The sequence below is a fragment of the Carassius gibelio genome, chromosome B24, assembly GCF_023724105.1.
Source record: "Carassius gibelio isolate Cgi1373 ecotype wild population from Czech Republic chromosome B24, carGib1.2-hapl.c, whole genome shotgun sequence".
In the NCBI taxonomy this organism is placed as follows: Eukaryota; Metazoa; Chordata; class Actinopteri; order Cypriniformes; family Cyprinidae; genus Carassius; species Carassius gibelio.
Genome location: NC_068419.1, coordinates 18,637,752 through 18,661,374, shown reverse-complemented (window position 1 = coordinate 18,661,374; position 23,623 = coordinate 18,637,752). Strand labels below are relative to the sequence as shown.

General features: G+C 35.6%; 2 protein-coding genes across 6 annotated transcripts in view; one reads left to right on the top strand and one right to left on the bottom strand.

Annotated features, from left to right (window-relative positions):
• Positions 1–13,285, bottom strand: part of fars2 (phenylalanyl-tRNA synthetase 2, mitochondrial) — a 115,979-nt gene extending 102,694 nt beyond the window's left edge. Inside the window, exon 1 of one of the 3 annotated variants that reach the window (XM_052596441.1) lies at positions 13,247–13,285. The gene's annotated coding sequence lies outside the window, so the exon portion shown is untranslated. The remainder of the gene's footprint in view (positions 1–13,246) is intronic. The other 2 variants (XM_052596440.1, XM_052596443.1) reach the window with 2 other exon arrangements.
• Positions 13,286–13,440: 155 nt separating this feature from the next.
• LOC128013451 (LYR motif-containing protein 4B) overlaps positions 13,441–23,623 on the top strand; it is a 41,725-nt gene continuing 31,542 nt past the window's right edge. The window contains exons 1-3 of one of the 3 annotated variants that reach the window (XM_052596456.1): positions 13,441–13,589; positions 21,533–21,653; positions 22,439–22,495. In XM_052596456.1, coding sequence (XP_052452416.1) covers positions 13,504–13,589; positions 21,533–21,653; positions 22,439–22,480 — 249 coding nt within the window. In that variant the 5' untranslated portion in view covers positions 13,441–13,503 and the 3' untranslated portion in view covers positions 22,481–22,495. Of the gene's footprint in view, positions 13,590–21,532; positions 21,654–22,438; positions 22,496–23,623 lie in introns of those variants that run through there. The other 2 variants (XM_052596455.1, XM_052596454.1) reach the window with 2 other exon arrangements.

Genomic DNA, 23,623 nt, shown 5'->3' with positions numbered 1-23,623 from the left:
GGCCTCCGGTTGAGCCTTGGGGAGATGTTTTGTTGTTGTTGTTGTTTGTTTTCTTGAATTCAACAAATTAGAGGTTTTGGTTAAACACTTTTATTAACCAAACCATGATATTAAATAAATTAACCATAATTAATTTTGAATTTTGTGACTGAAAAAAGGGTATGTTTTTATTATTATTAAAAATAGCAGTTATTGAGGGGGAAATATGCTTTTTTAATTGCTTTTTGTATTATATTCTAATATCATATTTGCTTATTTTGCTATATTATTAATTTTTGAGACTTTTATTAGATACGTTTTTTTTATTGATTGATTGATTGATTGATTGATTGATTTATGGGAGTTTTACCCACTTAAAACACATATTAGTAAGTTAAACAGTTATTAGTAATTTAATTATCAAAACATTAGCCAACCCTGATATTTAAATGAACTAACCTTGATTATTTTTTTATTAGTTCTGAAGTATCAAACACGGTATGATCTTTAATTAAAAACAATAAAAATATTTACGTATTTATTTATTTGAATATATTAACAATAATTTGTTTAAAAACTGAGAACTTCCCCGTTAACACCTATTAGTAAATTAATTTTGGTGCATTTTTAGAAAGCGTTCCTAACATACACTGCAAACACGCTTCTATTTCTGCTGACTTGCTGAATTTGCCTTCCATTATGTTACATTTATGAATTCAGTCATTTCTCCCACTGTATGTAAATGGAGAACATATGTTCAGCTCCTTTGACAAAAGCCGGGGGCCCTTCGTGAAGAAAAGCTGCCAGGTTCCTTCAGGATGATCATCCATTGCCTCTATAACATGTTGATGGCGGTAATGGTTTTAAATGCAGAAGCTCCTTGTCTGACTGACGCACCGCCGGAAGCCCGAGAGTGAAGACAGACTGGTTTAATTTGTGCTAAAAGACTGAGGTCGGACTAATAACAACATTTCTCAACGAACAAGCCGAACGGCTGGTGGACTCTGACAGGACGTAGATATCACCGATCACACAGGACGACTGCTCAGATAAAACCTGTTCAGAGGAAGACTGGGCTGAAACAAAAAGCCCAAGCAGCACAGCTCGGTTTATTAAAGCATGCACACTAATCGCTCCTGGCTCCGATAGCGATTTCAGTAACACAGTAGGGAAACTGACCTCTCTGACCAGTCTGTAATGGTCAGTGTACGTCTCCTCCGCTGCGAGAGCAACAGCAGTTCAGCTGATTGAAAAAGCTTCGAAACATCAAGCGTTTATTTTCACTTTACTGTTCTAGTTCGTGATCAACAAACACTAGAATAATTTCCCCAGTTTCAATGCAATGACATTAAGAATGCTAATTTATAAACATCGAATTAAATAAATCAAAATCAGTAATATACACTAATAAACACACACAAACACACACACACACACATAAGATGAATCATAAAAGTAATGAAAATGTCAGATTTCTGAACCCTATTTCCCTTCAACAAGTATGTGTTTCCAATGCATCCTTCAATCCGCAGATAGGAGTCACCTTTTTAACATCCTGAAGAGACCCGCATCACAGTCTTAAACTAAACTCTAGACGCCGCAGCATTTCTCAGCTCTGGCACGAGTCCCTCAAGCTTCGTCAGCTGAAATGCAGCGTGGCATAGTGAAAATCAACACCACAATCAAATCAGCGAAATGTTCAACACGCTGTGATAAAATGTCACACAGGCCTGGTCTAGAGGAGAGGAGAGTGAGCTGCAAAACTTTAGCTTTAGTTTAGCGAGAAGCCACTCACAGTCTCTAGCAAGTAAAGGAATCACAGGGAACTCTAGTTCTGGTCATTTCCACTCACCTGTGATTGACAGCAGGAACTCTGAGGCCGTGATTACACCTTGTATTACCATCTGATCACAAACCGTCAGCTCGGACAGATTGACTCACTCACGGAAGTAACATGTCTCAAACGCATCTCTTGTGGCCACTTACGATCGGATTTCGAGGAAATCATCACTACGTGAACGAATTTCTTACTTCGGCATGTTACTTTATCTTATCTGTCAATGCATGTTGATATTCACGTTCAACCACATGATGCTAATGCTGCTCGGATCTATGGACTGATTTAAAAACCCGTTAATGCATACGAAGAGGTGCATACACGTCATCTATCATTTGTGATTCTTCATTTGGGGGCGTAAAAAGTGTCAGGGCGGTACAGTGTGTGAGTGACAGTTAAGGGGACAGAAATAACATAAAAATAAATAAATAAATAAATAAATAACACTAAAATGTAACTATAATTAAAATAAAAACAGAAAATATTAAATTATTATAAAAATCAAATCAAATGTAAAATATTTACAAAACCTATAATAGTATGTAATAAAACATCAAATAAAACATTTGACATTGGGTCAAATCAAAAAGTCAAGTCTCCTAAAATATCAGATAATTTAACCTTTTTATGACAACATAAGATTATTTCAGGTAAAATGTCATGTGGTGAAAGTCCACCAAAAAAAAAAAAAAAATAAATAAATAAGTATTATTATATATATATATATATATATATATATATATATATATATATATATATATATATATATATATATATATATATATATATATATATTATTTATTTCTTTTTCTTTTTCTTTTTTTTACCATAAAAATTATTTTAAAACCATTTGGAAAAAGAATCATGATGTGCACACATGCATTCAAGCTGTGCAGAAACCGAGCCTATTAAATTTGTTTAACGGTTGCACTACATGACATTTTGGTATAGAAGTTGAATTAATATAAAGAGTACTTTTCTAAGAACATGCCACGTGCCTTTTAAACTAGATTTTTTAAATATTTTTAGGTAACGCTTTATTTTATAGCCTCTTTGTTACAAGACACATTTACTTGCTGTAATAACAGTACATTATGCACAATCACAAAAAAAAAAAAAAAATGCCATCCTTGACCCTGAACCAAACCTTAACCTGTAAGAACATGTTGTTAATTATATAAGTACTTGTGTAATTGCATTGTAACAATGACACCAAAATAAAGTGTAACCAGGTTTTTTTTTTAGAACTCTTATAAGTATCTGTCCCATCAATTCTGCTCTTGTGCACTTTTCTAAAATGCATTTTTTTATATTCTTGTAAATCCACGAACAGCCAGCAAAGAGTAATCCCCTTGTAGTAGCACAACGGCTGACTGAGTTTAGTAAGGAGACTTTGAGTTGGTGCAGTGTGTTCACATTAGTTCGACCTCAGAATGAGGTCTGAGTGATTTTATCCCAAAAAAGATGCTAGCACCAGGTGTAAATGGAGTCTAAGTCATTCTCCTCCTGGATTCACGAAGGTCGGAAAGCCTAAATCTCATACAAGCCGTAATCTTCCCGAACTACCACAGGACAAATCACACGCACTCCTAACTAACATCACATTGGAAATCAATGGAAGCCACTTAAGCCTGACTGCTTCACTGAAGTGGACAAGACACTGGCCTGCTCTTCTTCCCTCAGTTAATCACACACGAGCTGGAGCGTCCGGCTCGACCCTGAAGACAGCAGAGTCCAGCTGGTGGCCTTCAGGAGATCAGCCCCGTCAGAGGAACCGCTGATGGACGTTGGTGGAGTAATCTTTGGCGCTCGAGTGGATTCTGGGCTCAGGAGCGAGTGAGTAGTGAGTCGATGTGGTGCAAACGCAGCAGACGACTCCCATGCAAGCTCCAGTTCTCAGCTGCGAGCACTGCATGATGGGAAATTCCTGCCTCAGACAATGCAGGAGACAAACGCTCATGCTGGCTTGAGAGCACCCTTCCTAAAGTTGCTCTAAACTGCTTCCACTTTTTATACTGGAGATGCCTGAAAGCTGAAAAGAACGTCTGGCAAAAAAAGCAGGATAATTAAAATAATAGCCAACAAGGTTGTACATGATTTACATATTCAAACGTTATACTAATGAAAGAATGGAGGAGGATGAAACAAGAACATTTTTTTTTACAGAACAAAGTGATATTTTGTTCAAAGCTTTAACATGATTGTCCCAACTCGACCATAATTAAGCTACTTTTCGTAGTGTCTCTGATTTAATAAATGCTGATGCTTAATAATATGATTTATTTCAACAAATCAGCACTGTCTGTTATAATGAATTGGTTTAAAGTAGGGCTGTCAAAAATAGCGCGTTAACCACGTTAATTAGTTGTTTGTCGTTAATTACTTCCAATTTTTTAACGCATTTCACGCATGCGCAGTGTAACAAATTATTCAGGTCAGGAAAGTCTCGTCGATCTCTGTATTTCTCAAGATAGTAAAAAACAGCGGCGAGCACCACGATGAAAACACAGAAGAAGCTTAAGGTTTTACCCCAGTTACTCTCAAATACATTCATGCCAAGCTCGATAAACAGAGACGACTTTGGTAGTTGATACGCTGGAGCTTCTTCCTGTTATAGCGTCTTGTGTTTCACACTGCTCATGCGCAGAACGCACACATGCAATGCATCGAAAATTACAGCTGTTTGGAAAAGCATATGCATTTTTACTTGGTTTTACTGGCACTTGAAGCCTTCAGAACGCGAAAATATCGATCCTAAAGTATTGTGGCAGAGCAAATGAACACCTCCCAAAAACAAGAGTGCCCAGAGTGCTACTTATGTGATGGTGGCGCATGTTTGTGTTTCTCTATGCATAATTTCATAGATATGTGGCTATATTTAACCACTGGTTCTCCTAAAACTCTTACACTATCTGTAGTTTAATGGCATGGTTTGATATAGTGCTCAGGTAAATTTGATCTAAGTAAATGTTAAACTTTTGAAATTCAGAAAAAAAGAACCACATATTGATGAATCAATACATGAAAATTATGTATCTCTTTGTCCTGTTATTTATCTTTTGGTATGCATTTCAGAAAAAAAATGGTTAGGATTCAGGTGTAATTGCAAATAGTGATTAATCCTGATTAATCCACTGAAAATTCTGATTAATTTGATTAAAAATTTTAATCATTTGACAGCCCTAGTTTAAAGTATTGATTAGTTTGAGTAATCACACAAAAATATTAATGGAAGAGTCTGCATTAAGACAAATTTAAATGGATAATTTACAATATGTATTACCTAAATATATATCTTATATTAATTTTAAAATAACACTTATTAATTTAGAGAGTATGTTTGGAATTGTTCCTCTAGCTGAAAAAATATTTAAATTAGCATTTTTATTACAGTTTTTATTAATACTGTCAATCAATACTTTAACTTTTAAAGAAAAAAAGAGGTATAAATTACTTTCTTCTTTCAGTGAATGGGGGTTGAGATTTTGAAGCCCAAAAAAGGGTGTTTATCCATCATAAAAAGTGCTCCACACGGCTCTGAGGGGGTTAATAAAGGCCTTCTGAAGCAAAGTGATGCATTTGTGTAAGAAAAACATAAATTTTTTAAACTTTTTATGCAATTTCTAGCCTCCGCTATAATTGATGTACACATGTTCATGTGAGAGTGGCATTCCTGCGGATGACGTAGGCATTACCTCCAGTGACAAGTAACAAACAAAACACTGGTCACAAATTTAAAGAAAGAAATGACGATTTGCAAATAAAATTTTTAGAAGATTTCAATATAAGCCAAACTATAACAACGTCAGAAAAACTCAATTAAATTCTAATTTAAAATGCATAATTTCAGCTGGGCGGGGGGGGAGGGGGGTGATGGGAGGTTTGGTTTCTCTCCTGAGGCCACAAGAGGGCACGTCAAACTAAATATTACTTGCACATTTCTTCAAAGGAATAAAATAACATGCATAATGTTTTAAATATTGTTTAGAAACCATAAAGTTGCTTAAACAATTAGAAGCAAAACATCACGCATGTATGTAGAGCTGGGCGATATATCTAACGATATGATCATGCACATTTAGTCAGTAAATCTGGTTCTGTGATTAGCGCTAAATTGCCATCACCTGCTATCAAATGAAGCGGCACTTAATAGACAGAGCCGTAGATCACTGACAAGCGACACAATATCGAACGCCATTCATCTGCTTTTAGTCATGAATTTTAGCGTTCTTTGAGCGTGGTTCCAGCGTGCTTCAGCCTGCGCGCCTGCTGCTACTTAGCCACGATGAGAAGAAACACCACCTAGTCTCGTCAATACATTTACTTATGTTCTTTTACTTTAGTTTCTTTTCTTTTCAGTTTGACAGTTTTGTGTTCTGAGTTAAGTTTTGTAACACTGTGTCTCCGAGTCTGACCTCGAGTGCCCGATCAGCCAACGCCCAACCACGGACTTCCCAAGACGTCACTTCAGCGACTGAACTTCCAGCCAATCAGCGACATCGGGAAACCCCTTTTCAATGACAACAAAGGGAACCCCCTTTACACAGGAGTGGCAACTAACTCCTCCAGACATTTGTGCTGGTGTATCTAATATAATTTTAACCTAATCGAGGAACTCAATGCAAGGGCTAATTACGTGATTGATGGTTGTTCATGTCTATGCAATTTCACGTATTGCTGTAAACTTGGGATTCCATATTTCCATTCTCTTAAACTCATCTTTCCCTAACTTTTGATCTTCCTACAACTTGTGTGAATGTGTGACTGCGTGCGTTTATGTGTTAGATTAGTTTATATGTCTTAGATTTATCTAATAAAGCCTTATTCATATTGAAAAGAGAATTGCCAGTGCGATGAGGACAACTGTACACTTGAAGACATCAATATTTGAAATATAATAGAACTGAAGAGTGTCATTGAGAAATTTGGTTTTTCATTAAGTTCGAATGAGAGATTTTAAAATGTGAACGAAGAGATTTCTAGATGATATTAACACTCTGCTGTTAGGAAACAATGACACAATCACTAGACAAAAAAAGAGAAACAAAGTACACTAACAAGCTGTCTGGATCTCCAACGCATTTAAAATGAAAACTGGATGTCATCATCAACATGAAAACAAGAATCATCTGACAAGACAACCTTGAAAAACAGCACTGATCGCTAAAGGAAATCTTTTGACACTACTTTCATGTGCAAGGACCTGAGGAGCAATGAAAACTGAAGATCAACTTCTCTTTAGATTCAACTGGACATGGATCCAGTGTTTTTCTAATTGGCATGAAATTGGCGTTTTAATGCCTTCTTGGGATAAGTCAGATGATGAATGGAGGGGAAGATCACAGCTTGGTCATGCTGCAGTACAGCTAGAGAAGATGTTGTCAAGTCGGATTAAAGTCTACTGTACATTGGTCAGGTCATGAAACTGAAGGGTTTAACTGCACAGTTGGTTTCAGCTGGCCAAATAAAGTAAGCTGTGTTTCACAACACTGATGAAAGAGCGTGTTCTTCTGAGACATAACTTTTGCAGGTACATTAATGTATTCATAGAGTCTAATAAACACCTGTACCATGGGCAATAGTTCATAAATTAATGTACACATTCAGTATCAGGACTCAAAGGCTGCATTTATTTGATAAAAAATACAGAAGACAGTAATGTTTTTTATTATTTTTACATTTTACAAAAATTAACTAAAATAAAATAACTTTTCTATTCTAAAATATGTTTAAATGCAAATTATTGCGGTTGGTCAATTTTTCAGCATCATTACTCCCATGTTCAGTGTCACATGATCTTCAAAAATCACTCTAATATGATGTTTATCATCTCAAGAAACAGTTATTATTATCAATACTTCAGTTAAACTTTATTCACAATAGAATATAGATAACATATCAAATGTTGAAAGTGAGACATTTTGAAATGTCATGCCAAATATTGGCTCATTTTGGATTTCATGAGAGCTACACATTCCCAAAATGTTGGGACAGGTAGCAATAAGAGGCTGGAAAAGTTAAATGTACATATGAGGAACAGCTGGAGGACCGTTTAGCAACTTATCAGGTCAATTGTTAACATGATTGGGTATAAAAAGAGCCTTTATAGTGGCAGTGTCTCATCAATCTTGCCTAATTTTTAAACCTTAGATTTTCAGTTGATGCAAGTTTTTAGACTTTTTTTTCCTGCTTATTTATTAATTTTATGACACAAGAGAGGAGAAAAAAATAGTATTGCATTTAAAAATATATGGACCCACTTTATATTAAGTGGCCTTAACTACTATGTACATTTTAATTAATAATTTAGTACAATGTACTTATTGTGTACATACTTGTTTTTACATTGTACTTATATTTAAAAAAACTTACATGTAATTACATCTGTATTTAATTTCTGTAATTACATTTATAATTACACTGTTGACCCATACTTTATATTAGGTGCGTTAAGGCCACCTAATATAAAGTGGGACCAAATATATCAACATTTACTCGAAAAATAACTGCATTCCCTAAAACATATAATTAAGTAATCTTGGTCCTGCTTTTTTAGTTGTCATGTTGTTGTTGTTGTTGTTGTTTTTTTGTTGTTTTTTGATAACTAGGCTCCAAATTGAGAGATCAGTCATCGGTCATGATTTTACAGTCTGTTGTCTTGCCCTGCCACTTGCTGGTGACCTTTCCACTCTAAACGAAGGCCATTTGCAAACAGGACACGTCTGTGACCTTCTCCAAGTGGCTCTGAGAAATCCAAACTCACCTTCAGCCTCCAGCCTCACAAGCTCTACATCTCCCCAAAATCATGTGCTATGAGCACAGCATCGATCTCATGGGCTCAAAGACAGACCTGTGCTTCATGCATCAGAGACGGAAAGCGAGATGGAGAGCGAGGAGGCAGCTTGTGTTTTTCATAAAGCGGATGGTGATGATGGGTTGATTTGTTATGTGTAGAGAGTCAGCCTTGGAAGATAACAATTCAAGCTAAACCTTGGCAGTATTGTGCTGCACAGCACTGAATAAACACATGAGCTGCAAATACACAGAACACAAACATGACAACATAATAAATATACCATAACGGTGCGGTCACAAAAAAGTTGCTTGTCTTTTGTCTGTAGTGAAGTGATGTATGAAGCACAGCTCAAATATAAGTCACTTTTAAACCAACCAGCTCTCTGTTAGTCAGCATGAAGGTTAATCTGCCTGCTAATGCTAGTCCACACATAAAGATCCACCAAACAACGGCTGCAGCTTAAAAAAATAAATATATATATATATATTTTTGCATCTCAAAAAGCTGCAGGTTTGATAGTTTTAATAGCTTGATGAGAAAATCAGAAATCTCAAATCTAAAAAGTAATTATTCGTAAATACTGTTCCCTCCAGCAATGATAAGGCTATATTGAATATTTATTTATCTATTGATTGATTAAAAGTTTGTGATCAGAATGATTTTTTTTTTAAATAAGTGTCTTCTGCTCATTAAGGCTGCATTATTTGATCAGAAATACAGAGAAAAACTGTAATATTTAGAAATATTATTGCAATTTAAAATACTGGTTTCCTATTTTAATATACTTTAAAATCCAATACAATTTTTATTTATAAAGCACATTTAAAACAACCGAAGTCAGCCAAAGTGCTGCACAGAGAATGCAAAACAAGTCAACAAGTTAATAAACAATAAAACACAAACTGTAAAATGGACGAGGTTCACTTAAATAAAGGATCCTGTACAGCAAGTCAAAAAATATTAAATGCCAAGGAGAAATAATAAGTTTTAAGAGTAGACTTAAAAACAGATGGAGTTGAGGAAGTTCTGATTTCAATTGGCAAACTATTCCACAGCTTAAGAGCCAACAACAAAAAAAGCACGTTCACCTCTGTTTTTGAGATGTGTCCTGGGAACTTGCAATAAACTAAAATCAGTGGATCTGAGTGCTCGACTTAGTTTATGGATGTAACAAATCAGATAGGTACTTTGACTGGCAGCCAATGCAATGAAATCAAAACTGGTGTGACAGACTCATGTTTGCGCTTCCCATAAAAAGATGAGCCACTACACTCTGAACCAACTGTAGACGAGAAACACATGGCTGAGGAGCAACGATATACAATGAGTTGCAAGTGTGTAAGATTTGTGTGTCGTCAGCATACAGATGAAAAGAGACCCCAAACTTTTTAAAAATTGATGCTAAAGGAAGCATATAAAGAGAAAACAGTACCGGACAAAGAATCGAGCCCTGAGGGACACCAGACTTTAAATATATATCAATTGAGAATTGGTTTCCAATACTAACAACATACCTCTTATTGGTGAGATATGAACGAAACCACTGCAACACGGTGCCCCGAAGGCCAACACATGTTTCAAGACGTGATCCTGTATAAGTGTATTATGATCAACTAAACCAAATGCAGAACTGAGGTCTAACAGAACCGAAGCCATAGACTGCCCAGAGTCAGTAATTAGCATAAACTCTTAAAAGAGCTGACTCAGTACTGTGACAAGATTTAATGCCAGCATGAAAAGTTTCAGAGATTGACAGTCAAATAAGATTGTAGTTGATTTCAAGTCAAGTTAGCCAGTAATGTAGGATCCAAACCTTTTTTTTTAAGATGAGGCCGCAACGTGGCAAGTTTAAAGTCGCTAGGTACAGTGCCAGTATAGAGGCATTTGTTAATTAGAGACAAAGGTCAGGGCCAACAGTCTCAATAATCTGTCTAAGGAAACGTGAAGGAATTACATCCTGGGGACACAGATTGGCTTTTGACTAATTCTTGAAAAAAATTAACTCAAAAAGAAAATGCTTTGCAGCTTTAGCAGCTCACTGATAGGCATAAAGTCCCTTAAAATTTCATGACACTTGTAGTTTGTCTTTTTTTTCCATTTACATTCAGCCTTTCTACAGGTCTGTCTGAGACAACGAGTAAAACCATTTTGCCAAGGTACTGAACTGTGTTTATGTTTTTTCACCTTTAGTGGTCCAACAGAGTTTAAAATATAAGAACAGGTAGAATTGAACAGACTTAGATGTTCATCGCCATTGAAGTGATACGTAGAGGAACTGATTTCCTGATTAGCACTGAGAGGAGGAAACTTCGTCATTTGAACGGTCAGCGATGATACGAGTCCATCGTGGAAGTGGAGAATGTCTATGAGTATTTCCATCCAATGGCATAGAAAACAATATAGGTTTATGATCAGACAAGCCTGCAACATTGATAATAATGTCTAACACTGATAAACCACAGGATACAGTCAAGTCCAGAGTGTGGCCCTGAACATGAGTTGGTCCAGACCAGGGGCGGAGCCAGACGATGTAAACATTCGGGGCTTAGCCCAAACCAAGGGAGATTTTTTTCCCCATTTATGTCAGCTAAATGCACTATTTTTCAGGCTGTTTGAGATAATAGAATGCCTAAAAATCTATACACTATCTGGGAAAACGATGATGGTTACTCAGTAAAAAAAAAAAAAATTATAAAATAAATTTATATCACCCAGTAGAGCCTACAACCATTTTTTCATTTAGTTGTTCTTCATCTATATTTCTCAATTAATCTCTCTTCTTATCCCACTAATGTGCCGAGATTAGCTGTAAAACATGCCCTGAGATAACTTAGCATTTGATACAAGATGTGTGTTTCAGTTTTACAAGAAAATGTAACGTTGCTTTTGAATCTCTCTCTGGCCGGTGAGGTTTACTGTTAGTGTACATTGTAAAAAAATTCAGCTGGTTAGCCAGTGAGCTCGCTACGACGCAGGTGAAATAAAAAGCCCACCAGCGGTTCATTTTTGAACCACAACATCAGATTTTGTCACCAGCACTAGTTTAGAGCCCACTGAAGACTTACTGGACTACGCATTAAAGTGACCGACTAAAAACTGTACTACTCGTAAAAACTCATAAAAGTAGCAAATGCACCAACGACCATCGGTGTCTTAATTCAGCAGAGCTTTACGGTTCATTTTACAACAACAGAAACAAGTTCAGTCCTGCTAAATTAAACATTAATTTTACTGATGGATGGCAGTCGTAACAGGAGTCACTGACAGTTTCACTGCCGTATCCAGTGCAGATTTTAACACATCGCCGAGACATTCATTTGAGACGTGACTTACTTCACACTTTACTGTTAGAGCAAGCATCATCAAACACACACTCCTCACAAGAGAGAGCAGCATATGATTCAATCATTCTTTCTGAATACAGTCATTTGGAGAAAACTGATATAGGAATGTTCAAAATGATTATTATTGATGTTGTTGTTAAATATTTATTTATTTATGTGCGAATGACAAAGCATATTGAAATGTGACATTCAGGGGGTACTTTAAACAATTATTTTAGTTCATAAAACTACATAAGCCGGCAACCCCTGCATTAAACCATAAACTGGGTTTCAATCAAAACTAAAATAAATGAAATATAATTTAACTAAAACAAAACAACAGACCAACCAAGATCACACTCAGATTATGAGGTTAAAAACTAAATGCACATCTAAACGCCTCGTATTCTTAAAGATTCTAAATAAATTCTAATCAGAATTTAAGTTGCACAATTAAAATTAGTGTTATTTTTAACATGTAAATATAAATTTTAGCTCATATAATAAATATTAGCAGCAGCTTCAATATAGAGAATCTGCCGCTGGCCCTTTAAATAACAAATACATGATAGGGCACACATCATAACTTGGTTTAACCTGTTAACTGTCACTCACATTTTTGAACATAGACTTGAAAGTGTATGATCCAAACCTAATTTTTTTAAACATTTTAAAACTTGTTACTAAAACATTTTGTAACATACTATTGATGTATCATTTTCATGGTAATGCAATGTTTGATTTTAAAAAGGGTTTCAAAGGATGAATTTTGAGATTTTAAGTTTTCAAGTGATATATCATTTCTGATGATTTCTAAAGTGTGATAGAGAAAAAGACAACAAAGAAGACAAAGTCAGAACTCCTGTTATGATGTAGGATTTAGAGGAGCACTCTTGCCATAAATTAATTATTACTTTTCCTTCATAATTTTTAACAAAAAAGATTGGTAAAATATATATTTAGGAGTCTTAGACCTTTCCAACGAAATATAGTTTGTCATGATAAGATAAGGATTGAATTGTAATATAGTGAAGTAAACGTAGAGGGCCCACCGAGGGGCCAGGCGGCAGTTAACAGGTTAAATAGTCAGAGATGTTGAAAGGCAGGATACTGACCAATCTAAACGATCTGACTCAATGATCAAGCTACAGCTAGCCTGCAATTTACACTCGAACTGACAACACAGTAACCAGCCATTGGACCACTTCAAATAACAGCCGCAATATAATCACCCTTATTTCATAATTAACTAATGCAAAATAAACGTGTGCAAATCAACACACGAGAACTACTGAAGAAGTCTTCACTCACCTCTATCTGGATGCGCGTGCTGGTGTTGAGATGACGGCTGATGTGCCTGATCAACACACATGCGTCATCTCATAACATATATTAATTTAGAGCGTATTATGTGTACGGCATTACCCTATGATAATTTAAATATAGAAATACGTCGTTAATTAAATCTGAACATCAAATGTGCTTGTTTATTTAAACAGTAAAGCGGTTGTTTCTGTTCAGGCGCGCCTCTTCTGGCTGTTATTGGGTCCTTGCGTTGAGTCTCCATCATGGCGGCGTCCGGCAGAGAGCATGTCCTGTCACTCTACAGACTGCTTCTGAAGGAGAGCAAGAAGTTCCCCTCATACAATTATAGGTATTTACAGCAATATACATCTATTTATCCGTGACACAAGCGCTTGCCGTTTATACAATAGTCTCCGTGGTATAACGTGGAATGTATAAGCATCAATACGAGAAATACATAGCAGATATTAATCTCATCCACTGATCTATAATATATAAAGATCCGTGATCTCATCTTAGTGTTTGTGACGTTTTCAATATCTCTGGTGAAACATACAGCTGAAAAACTGATTATTAATGGTTTGGAAACGCCGTACTTTTTTTTAAAAGGATTCTTTGATTAAAATGAAGCTTCAGAGAGCAGCATTTATTTGAAATAGAAATATTTGCTTAATAAAACTATTGATACAAATATTTGAATTGTTTCCACTAACTAACTAATTAATTAAATATAATAAAAGGCAGCTCAACTGTTTTCAATATTGCTAATAACAAGAAATGTTTTTGAGCATCAAATAAAATTAGCATTAGGCAAGGCAAAGCCAGTTTATTTATATAGCACATTTCGTACACAATGGTAATTCAAAGTGCTTCACATAAAAAAAACGTAAAATAATAATTAGAATAATTTCATATAATTTCAATAATTTCAAGACTGGAGCATATTGCTTTTTACGATACATCATTGCAAAGCAACTTTACAGAAAATTACGTTTCTATAATATTTAGAAGTAGCTTATCTGTGGATTCCATAAATTTATGTGCAAATGACAGGAATTTTCAGAAGAAAAAAAAATGTATACAAGACATAGTCAAGTCAACCAGATGTTGAACACTATTAACAGCAATTATAATGTGATTGCAATGCATAGTAAGTAACAATATTTGTTAGTTCTGTTTGTTGATTCAGGGTTAGCATCATCTGAGGTCCTCTGAGGATCAGCAGCATCATCTCTTCTCAGGTGTTCTGGATCTGAATCCTAGATACTAAACATAGAAACAAATAGAGACATCATTAGCATAGCTGCTGATCCAACAAAGTAAAATTAGTTTAACCGAGCTAAAGAATGAGAATGCACAATTGATCAGATGCAACTGCAGTGACAAATTATGAGATGCATTATTCAAAAGCTTGGCGAAAGAGATGCGTTTTTAATCTAGATTTAGAAAACCTACGTATATACTGAAGTCTAATAATATCTCTATAACTGTTTTTACAGTTTTTTTCTTTCTAAAATAAATGAAACTTTAAAAAAAAACATTAAAATCATAATTATTCAAAATATGATTGAATATATTAATACATATTATACATCATATATATATATATATATATATATATATATATATATAATGTATATATATAAAAAAATATCTAATATCACTACTGTGTGTGTGTGTTATTATTAAACACCAAAATTAAAAAAGACACTTTCATTTACTGTATGTAAGCCAGACAGAAAATGTACATACCATTCACAGTAAATATACAGTGCTGCAGTAATAGTATGACTCTCTTCATAGAGTGCCATTCGAAACATCCCCTGATTCTCACTTCTGCTCTTAATATTGAAAATATAACCATGATGCAGTAAATCATTCCAAGTTATTGTTCGGAAATTCTATCATCATGGTGCATTCATATTACAAATAGCTATAAAAGGCTTAACGTGTTCACAGAATAAAGAGCTGACAGCCAAAGGATAATAATCTCCCACCCACTCAGTCTCCACAGAGCTTCGAGTCTTCCTCTGAAACCTGCCAGTGTTCACGCATTAACCGTTTTAAAGCTCATACTTCTGTAATCCTTTTAGTTTGCCTGTATGCAAATGCTAATATGAATGCAATTTCATGAATGTCTCGTTGATGAAATCAGAGAGGATTTGTGGAGCTGCAGGTTTGTAAAAAACAGACCCATCATTACGTTTTTTTAGCGTTAAACTGTGGAATCCATAATAACTCTTCCTCCAGTGAAAAAAGTGCATCTGCAGTTGTCTGCTCACATCAAAATCCACCCACAGGTTCGTTTAGAGCTGTGCAGATTTCTCTCCTGATTCAGACCTTATGACTTGTTCACCGTTTAGGACGGTTTGAAGTTAAAACATCAAAACAATCAAGCTGTTTCTTACAAACACGCAGCTTTTCACCTCTCAAGACATTAACTGATGGACTGGAGTGGTGTGGATTACTTTTAATGGTTATATCAGCTGTTTGCACTCTCATTCTGACGGCACCCATTCACTGCAGAGAAAGAGACGATACAATCCATTTAAAATCTGTTCTAATGAAAAAACAAATGACAATGAACGGTCACAGTTTACAGAGAAATCCCTTCTGCTCATGTTTCATTAACGAGGCCTATTGTTTTCACCGTAACTGGCTGATTTAGCCAGAAACCTCATTGTGCATGTTGTTTTCTATCCGTGTGATATAGTCTGTTCAATTATTCAAGGCCTAGCAACTTGTTTTTTAACATGCTGATGGTAACTCAGATTTGGTATGCAGTGTAATAATACTCATTGAGCATTGGTTTGAGCGATGTGTGTATGTGATGTGAAATTCTCAAATTTACGCAGAGAGAAAGAAGTTGAAACAGCATGTGAAGAGAGAGAGAGAGAGAGAGATGCAAGGAGGGGAAAGAGTGAATGAAATGCAAGAGAACTTGAAATGATTGAACGCCGGAAACAAATTCAGTCAGTGAGAGCGAATGATACAGAAGGGAGGATGAAAGAGATGTTGATTTTGACGGAAGGTAAGAAAAAAAAACTCCTCTGCCAAGAAGGAAGAGTCACAACACGCACCCAGAGAGAGAAAGAGAGACTGTTTTTGAGGAGAGGACGGTACACGCTGCAGATTTCACAATACGGCTGCAAGTGTAGAGAGCAGAAAGTAGGGCAGCTCTTACGTAAAGCATCTTCCCGTTAAATATAACCCTCCCCGTGGTGTTTAGTGCGGAGCCGGTGACGACATATCTGTGCTCAGTCTTATTCATAAAGCTCACAAGAAATAAACCTTTAAAAGCCACAGATAAATAAGTGATCGGCTCACATCACGCAGATCTTCGTTCCAGTGCCTTATTCTCTGTTCTCCTAGTAGCTGTTTGTTTATCCGTAGCTTGCTGTTCGTTTAGCATGCTGCGTTTACTGTGACTGAGTTTGTTCTGTGTGTTCAGATTCAGGATCAGATTGATTTCTTGCTCAGATTTATGGCTAGAGTGCCAGCAAATCGTTTCGTGATCATATTTTCAAGCCTTGTTTCTAAATATGTCCCAGACCGGTGTTTGCTGGTGTGGGCAGGTGATATGTTTGCAGGAAGTTGAGCGTGTGCTGCTGTCTCTGACGGGTCTCAGTTCCAGCCGTGATGTTGAGGCTTCAGGATTAATGCGGTTAAAGCTTCAGGAGCATCTCTCTGGGTTTGATCTCTGAGAGAAACCACAAGCTCTGACATCATCACAGACTCTCTTCTTCTCGTCTCCTTTCTTCTCTTCCTTTTCATTTTCTTTTCACATTGCTCCCTTTCTCTCGTTGTCGTGTCTTTTTTTTCTCTCATCTCTTCTTGTTTCATCTCTGCTTTTAACTTAAGATCTTCCTTGTTTTCTCTTATTTCTTCTTTCCTCATCATCTTTGAGACCAATCTGTCTTGTTTTCTCTGCCTCATTCGTTCTCTTCTGTTGACATCTAGCTTCACTTCTCATCTCTCTGTTCCTCATCTTTTCCATAACTGTATTTCTCGTCTTGTCTTGTCTTGTCTTTTAGGACTCTTCTCTCTGTGGCTCTCTCTGTCTATCTCAACTCTCATTTTTCTCTCATTTCACATCATTTATTTGCTTGTCTCACCTGTTCTCATGTCTAAGTTCATTTCTTTTCTCTTTATTGTTTCTTCTTGTCACTTATCTCTATCTGTTGTCTATCTCCTCTTCTCTCGGTCTCATCTCTTCACATCTTGTCTCTCACTGGCTGTTCTTGTCTTGCTTCTCTTCTCATCTTATCCTCTTCTTCTCATCTCTCTGTTTTTCCACACTTCTGTGATTTCGACCACACTCATCCTTCTTCAGCTGCATCTTTAGCTAATAAAACAGGGCCTGTGTATTTACAGCTGAAGGTGTCATTAAATATTAAGCCATTATAATTGGTTCCACTTCACAGAACCATGAAAAAGGTTGTTTTATGTTCTTTTAGATGCCTGTTATTACTCATGTTTTGTGTTGGTGAGGTGAATTAATTGTGTGTTTAACTGCCCATGGGTGACGCTACGCTAATTGTCGCCTACAGAACAAGAGTTTGCTAATCTGCTGTCGTAAGATCTTAAGTGAGAGTTCCTGTTCATCTCCCTAAATATAATCTCTCATCTGCCCGAGTGTTAATCACGCTCCCACCCGCTACACACAAGCGGACGCCACGTTATGCTTTTGTTTAAGGTCATCTTAAGCATATCCAACGATATGACGCATTCACTTAAAAACACAAGCATTTCGTTGCTTTGTCACGCACATCACGGCTCATATTTAAGTCTGGATGCTTGGCAGCGAGGATGAGTGTCTCTCTGAGGATTCAGTATGGGTGCCGCTCGATGAATCAGCCGTTCCTACGCTGGTGACAAAGACCAACTGCTTAATTGTCCAATGGCCCCAGCCAGAATTCACCACAGATCTACAGATCCCTCTCTGTTTTCCTTCTGACGAATGCTTTGTCTTGTTAATGACCTTAAAGCCAGATGGCTGAAAATACTGAAAATATCCATCAGGGATTATGATTATGTGAGTGGTTTATTATTAACTGGGACTTCGATGTGATGTAAACTGAAGAATGTGATGAATATAATGAATATAATGTAAAATTGATGTAAGATTAGCATGCAAAAGTGTTAAAAGGTTTTATTTATTTATTTATTTTATTTTATTTTTTTTTTTTTCTCATGGCCTCTAATCATTTAGTCAATTGACCAAATTGTAAGATGCAGTGCATGAATGCAAGGTGGCGCGTGGAGTTGAGAGAAATACATTTAAATGTTTAATTCACTTCTGAAATGGAAACATGGGAAAATTATGTTTTTTGAACCAAGTAACACAATTCATTACAGCAAATACACAAAATAACTTTCTTTTTAGCAATGCAACATGACCCTGTTAAGGTACAGAGAAGAAATAGTAAGTGGTCGCGTGATGGTAAATAAAAAAATAAAATAAAATAAAACCTTGACTAACATTACAAGTGGACTTCGCTGAAGAAACCAGCCCATGCTCATTGGAAAAACCTTTCTGCAAAGTTATGTTAAGTTGCTTCTAGCATGTTTCACCACATTTTCAAAGGGAAAAGCCCAGTGAGCATGTTCAGTTTTATCAGAAACGCGTGGGAATCTGGCAGTGTTTTATTTTTGTTGATGGTTGTACAGAAATGAAATGTCTGGCACTAAATAGTTCATCTTAAAGTTTTGATATTATATGATAACTCATGTTTCACAAAGCACGTAGCGTATCACTTCACGTTGCAAGTGCAGTGCTGTACCGGGTGCACTACCGAGCAAGTTTACTACATCAGAAGAGCCGTACATGTTGAACTGGCTAAGTGACGCAAACAACAAAATCTGTTACTTCACAAATCATGCTCAATGGTCAAAGTGTTTTAAGATCTTACAGTAGTGTTGTGTAAGGCATTGTACAAAAATAAATCTTTATTAATCTATATTAGATTAATTTGCCTCGTGATTATAAATTGTGTATAAATGGAAAAAAACATGGTTGGTGTTTTACTGCTACTATTATATTTTCAGCTGAAAACCGGGGGTGTTGTATGTGTAGATATGTATAGGTTTTGCCAAAATATAAGTAAAGTCATGCTTTTTCAGTAAGCCAAGCATCACTGCACATGTTCCAAGAGGAGAGTAAATAATAGATGAAATAGAGAATAATATAATATGTTATATCCAGAAATTGTATGACTTCAGTGTTCTGTTATTTGTACATATGTATTTAACTAGTGTTGTGTATGGTTTTAACCTCAGATTTGTCAAACTTAATACACCCGAGCTATTAAAAAAAGAAGAAAAAGAAAGCACATGTCGAGTGCTTCAAAGCCGGCTGCTCATTTCTGACTCCTTTGAAGTGTCTGTCACTGTGGCATTTCTAAAGATGACTCGCTCTTTATCTAGCAACTGCCCCTTTTCCTTCTCAAGACACGATTTTGCATCTGTCACCTGGTGTTTTTTGTGTGTGTGATCTAAGATCGCTCCGCTCTCGCATGACTGTGCTCTCACCCATTCGGTCTGTCTCTTTCTCCGTAGGTTTCTCTCGTTATTTGCAGATTTTCGTTCACCTGTCTGCCCTTCTCCCTGGCTCTTTTCCCTCCTCGTCTCTCCCCGTCCCATGAAATGGTGGGAAGCTTGGGTTTGGCTGTCAGAGCGGAGTTGCCTCGTCTTGTGGAGGTGGTTCCTCGGGTGCCAGACGAGACTTTGATCTTGGCGTGGCACTGGGGCCTGCGTATGCCCCACACCGCTCGTGTTTCGAGATGAAAAGCCTGGAGATAGGCTTCCTTCTCGCTTTTTGGCACCCTAGAAGTGCAGACGTGCAAAGCTAGCTTAGTGACTAGTTGTCTAATGACTGCTTCATTATTAGCATGTGGCACGCACAGCGCTAGCGCTAATGAACTCTGTCATCCAGAAGAAATGTGATCGAGTTGGTCTTGGCTTTTCCCGGTGCTCTTTGTCTCATTGCTGCAGTGTGTTGGACTCAGTGCATCCTTGTCAGTCAGGTCTCCATTTCTTAATGTGACTTGAGTTTTCCTGTGAGATACAAACATAAACAGCAATCTACCCACGCCATGAATGATAAAGGACACTTGAAATTCTGCGTGTAACCCCTGCTTTTAGTGCTTTGGTTTATAAACCTTGCAGGGGTCTTGTGATCTTCAGACCATTGGAATAAAATCTATTTATGTCCAAATGGCAAGAGACGTTTAAAACTGCTAGATCCATTTCTTCAAAATTGAGTTTTTTTTTTTTTTAGGAATCCACAATAGAGAGTTTCAAACAATTTGATAAAGTATATAATATATATATATAAGGCAGAAAGGAAATGCTAATCAATTTGAACTACTTGCAAATAATATTTAAAAACTTCATTCTTATTTCGGTCTCTAATATGTCGAAAATGCAAAATATTACCTCCAGTGTAACTTCCAGAATTTTGTGCTGAATATTAGGCCTATTAATGACATAAGTATAGTGGTCATGCATGGCAGAAAATTTTTTGTTTCAGGGGTTACATAGACTGTAAAAATGATTGTGATTTTAACGGTAAAAGACTGTAAAAGATTCTACAGTAAAAACATGTTAATAGGTTAACAGTAAGTTTCCATACTATAAACGGTGGATAAGTGTGATTGCTTTTGAATGTTTGTTCAATACTGTACAGTTTTTTTAGGAAGTGAAAAAGAACGTTATTGTATAATTTACAATGAAAACTGTAAATTAATATTAATTTAATGTTTCTTATCAGTTGTGTGCATTAGAGTTTTATCTGTTGATCTAATGTTGTTAAATCATTGTTTATTGCATTATTTCACCATATTTTTTGTGATAAGCTTTCATCATGTAACTTTCTCATCAGCACCAGTTTTTGATGCATTTAAGTGTATTTCGATGGTACAAAACAGATATTAGTACTTGAATACGTTGATATGCTATTATATCAGTTAATGTAATCATTTTTTTCCTGTGAATTTATTTTAAAATGTTGATGCCATACTTTTTACCACAGCCCGGCAGATATTTTATCATAAATGTTACAGATTTTTATTTTTTCATTGTCTGTTATTACCATAATTAAGGAGTGAATTTGCAGTGAAATGGCAAATTTTTACATTGTTTTCAACAATTGCTGAATCACAAAAAAAAATTTGACAATGCATTTAGGTTTTTTTTTTTGTCAGTTTGACTCCCGAAATTGTGGCAGTGACTTTTGGAAAGCCAGCTGATTTCAAGCATCAAGTGAGTTGCTCTGATCTCTTGTTTCTGTAGGACGTACGCTCTGCGGCGGGTACGAGACGCCTTCAGGGAGAACCGGACCGTGGAAGATCCAAAAGATGTGGAGGAGCTGCTGAGAAGGGCCCGGGACAGTTTGGCCCTCATCCAAAGACAGGTACTGCTCCAAAATATAGATGCTGTGACCGGTGGAGTCTGTAGAGCATGTTGAGAAATAAGAAGAGAGCGTTGACAACCCAGAACAATATTCTGTGCATGGTTCCCTCTTTTGGAAAAAAGTTAAGAAAAGTGGGTAATATTTTAAGTATTTTCTGCTCATCAAGATGCATTTGTTAGAAAAAAAAATATATATAGTAAAAACAGTAATGTTGTGATATTGTGAATCTTATTTTGATTATAATAAGCAAACTATAATAATAAATAAATATAACTCTTTTCTGTGTAAATCTCTGTTAAAGTGTAATTTATTTCTGTGATGCTCCGCTGTATTTTCAGCATCATTCCTCCAGTCTTCAGTGTCACATGATTTTCAGAAATCATGAAAATATGATGATTTACTGCTCAAGAAACATTTCTGATTATCGTCAATATTGAACACAGTTTTGATGCTTTACAGTATTTATTTAAAAATCTATTTACTGTCAAGTTTATTGCTTCCTTACTGAACAACAGCATTCATTTCTTTCTTTTTTTAAACTTCGTTTTATTCTGAAAAATAAACGAATGGATGTTTGTCTGGACTCCAGTTACTGTAAAACACCAGTCATTCATTTATTTCCAATGAAGAAATCTCCAGCTTTATTATTTGATCTACGTCAGACCAGAAGTTGCTCACAGACGAAACCTCTTTGCACAATGTGAATAGAGAAGCTAGAGAAATCTGGTCTGGGTGAAATTGAGTCTATCAGAGGCCTATGGATTATCATGCTGTTTCATTTAAAGGCCATTAAAAGAGCAGCTACCCTCGTTGCTCTCCGCTGGTGAACCTAATGAAGGAGCAGTGGGCTTCTTGTTCCTGTGTAATTCCCTGTATCCTCCTGAGCGCTGGAGGAAGTCTTCTTCTGTCTGTCGCAGCTCCAGATGTCTCATAATGACCGCTGATGCTTCGCTGGACCGCACTTTGTTCACATAATTCAACTCCAATTCAGGGCATCTCCCTGGAGAACATGAATCTTATGATTTTGACATTTCTTCAGATTGTGTTTTTCTTTAACGTTAGTATCGGGGGCCTGAAATTTGTGACTGAAATCATCCGATATGAATGAAAATCTGCATCTTTTTCTTCAGTTGGCTGGTCATTTTTGTATTAATATTAACATTGCCTGTGAACCTGATATGGTTAGCTTGATTATCAAATTGTCTGATGTGTTATGAGCCTTTTAATGCGAGCCACAGCCACATGATGAGTGTTTGTTACTCGTTGGCAGTAAATGTGGCTCCATATCTGGAAGTGCTGTGCCAAAACATCCTAACAAATGTGTAAATAAGAACAGTTTTGTTGCCAGTGAAAGACACAATTTTTATCAAAATGAAAGCTCTATGGTTTTAACATTTGAAAGCAATGAAAATAACAAATTTAAATATTAGTATTTACATTTTTACTATTAAATTGTATTATTATTATTATTATTATTATTATTATTATTCAAATAACAGTGTAAATCTTAGTATTTTTTATTATTTAATTAATTTGTATTATTATTATTCAAGTAACAAAAAGTAGTTTGTTTACTCTTATTATTACATTTATTATTATTATTATTATTATTATTATTATTATTATTAATAAACATAAATATTAGTATCTTTATTATTTTATTACATATATTATTATTATTTAAATAACAAACATAAATACTAGTATTTTAATTATCTTATTACACATTATTATTATTATTATTATTTATTCAAATAGTGCATTGTTTTATTATATTTATTAATATAATTATTATTCAAGTAACAAACATAAATATTTGTATTTTTTATTATTTTATTATGAAATTGTATTATTCAAATTACAAACATAAATACTAGTATTTTAATTATCTTATTAATTTTTATTTTTATTTTTATTATTATTATTCAAATAAAAAACAAATATATAAGTATTTTACTAGTATTTTATGT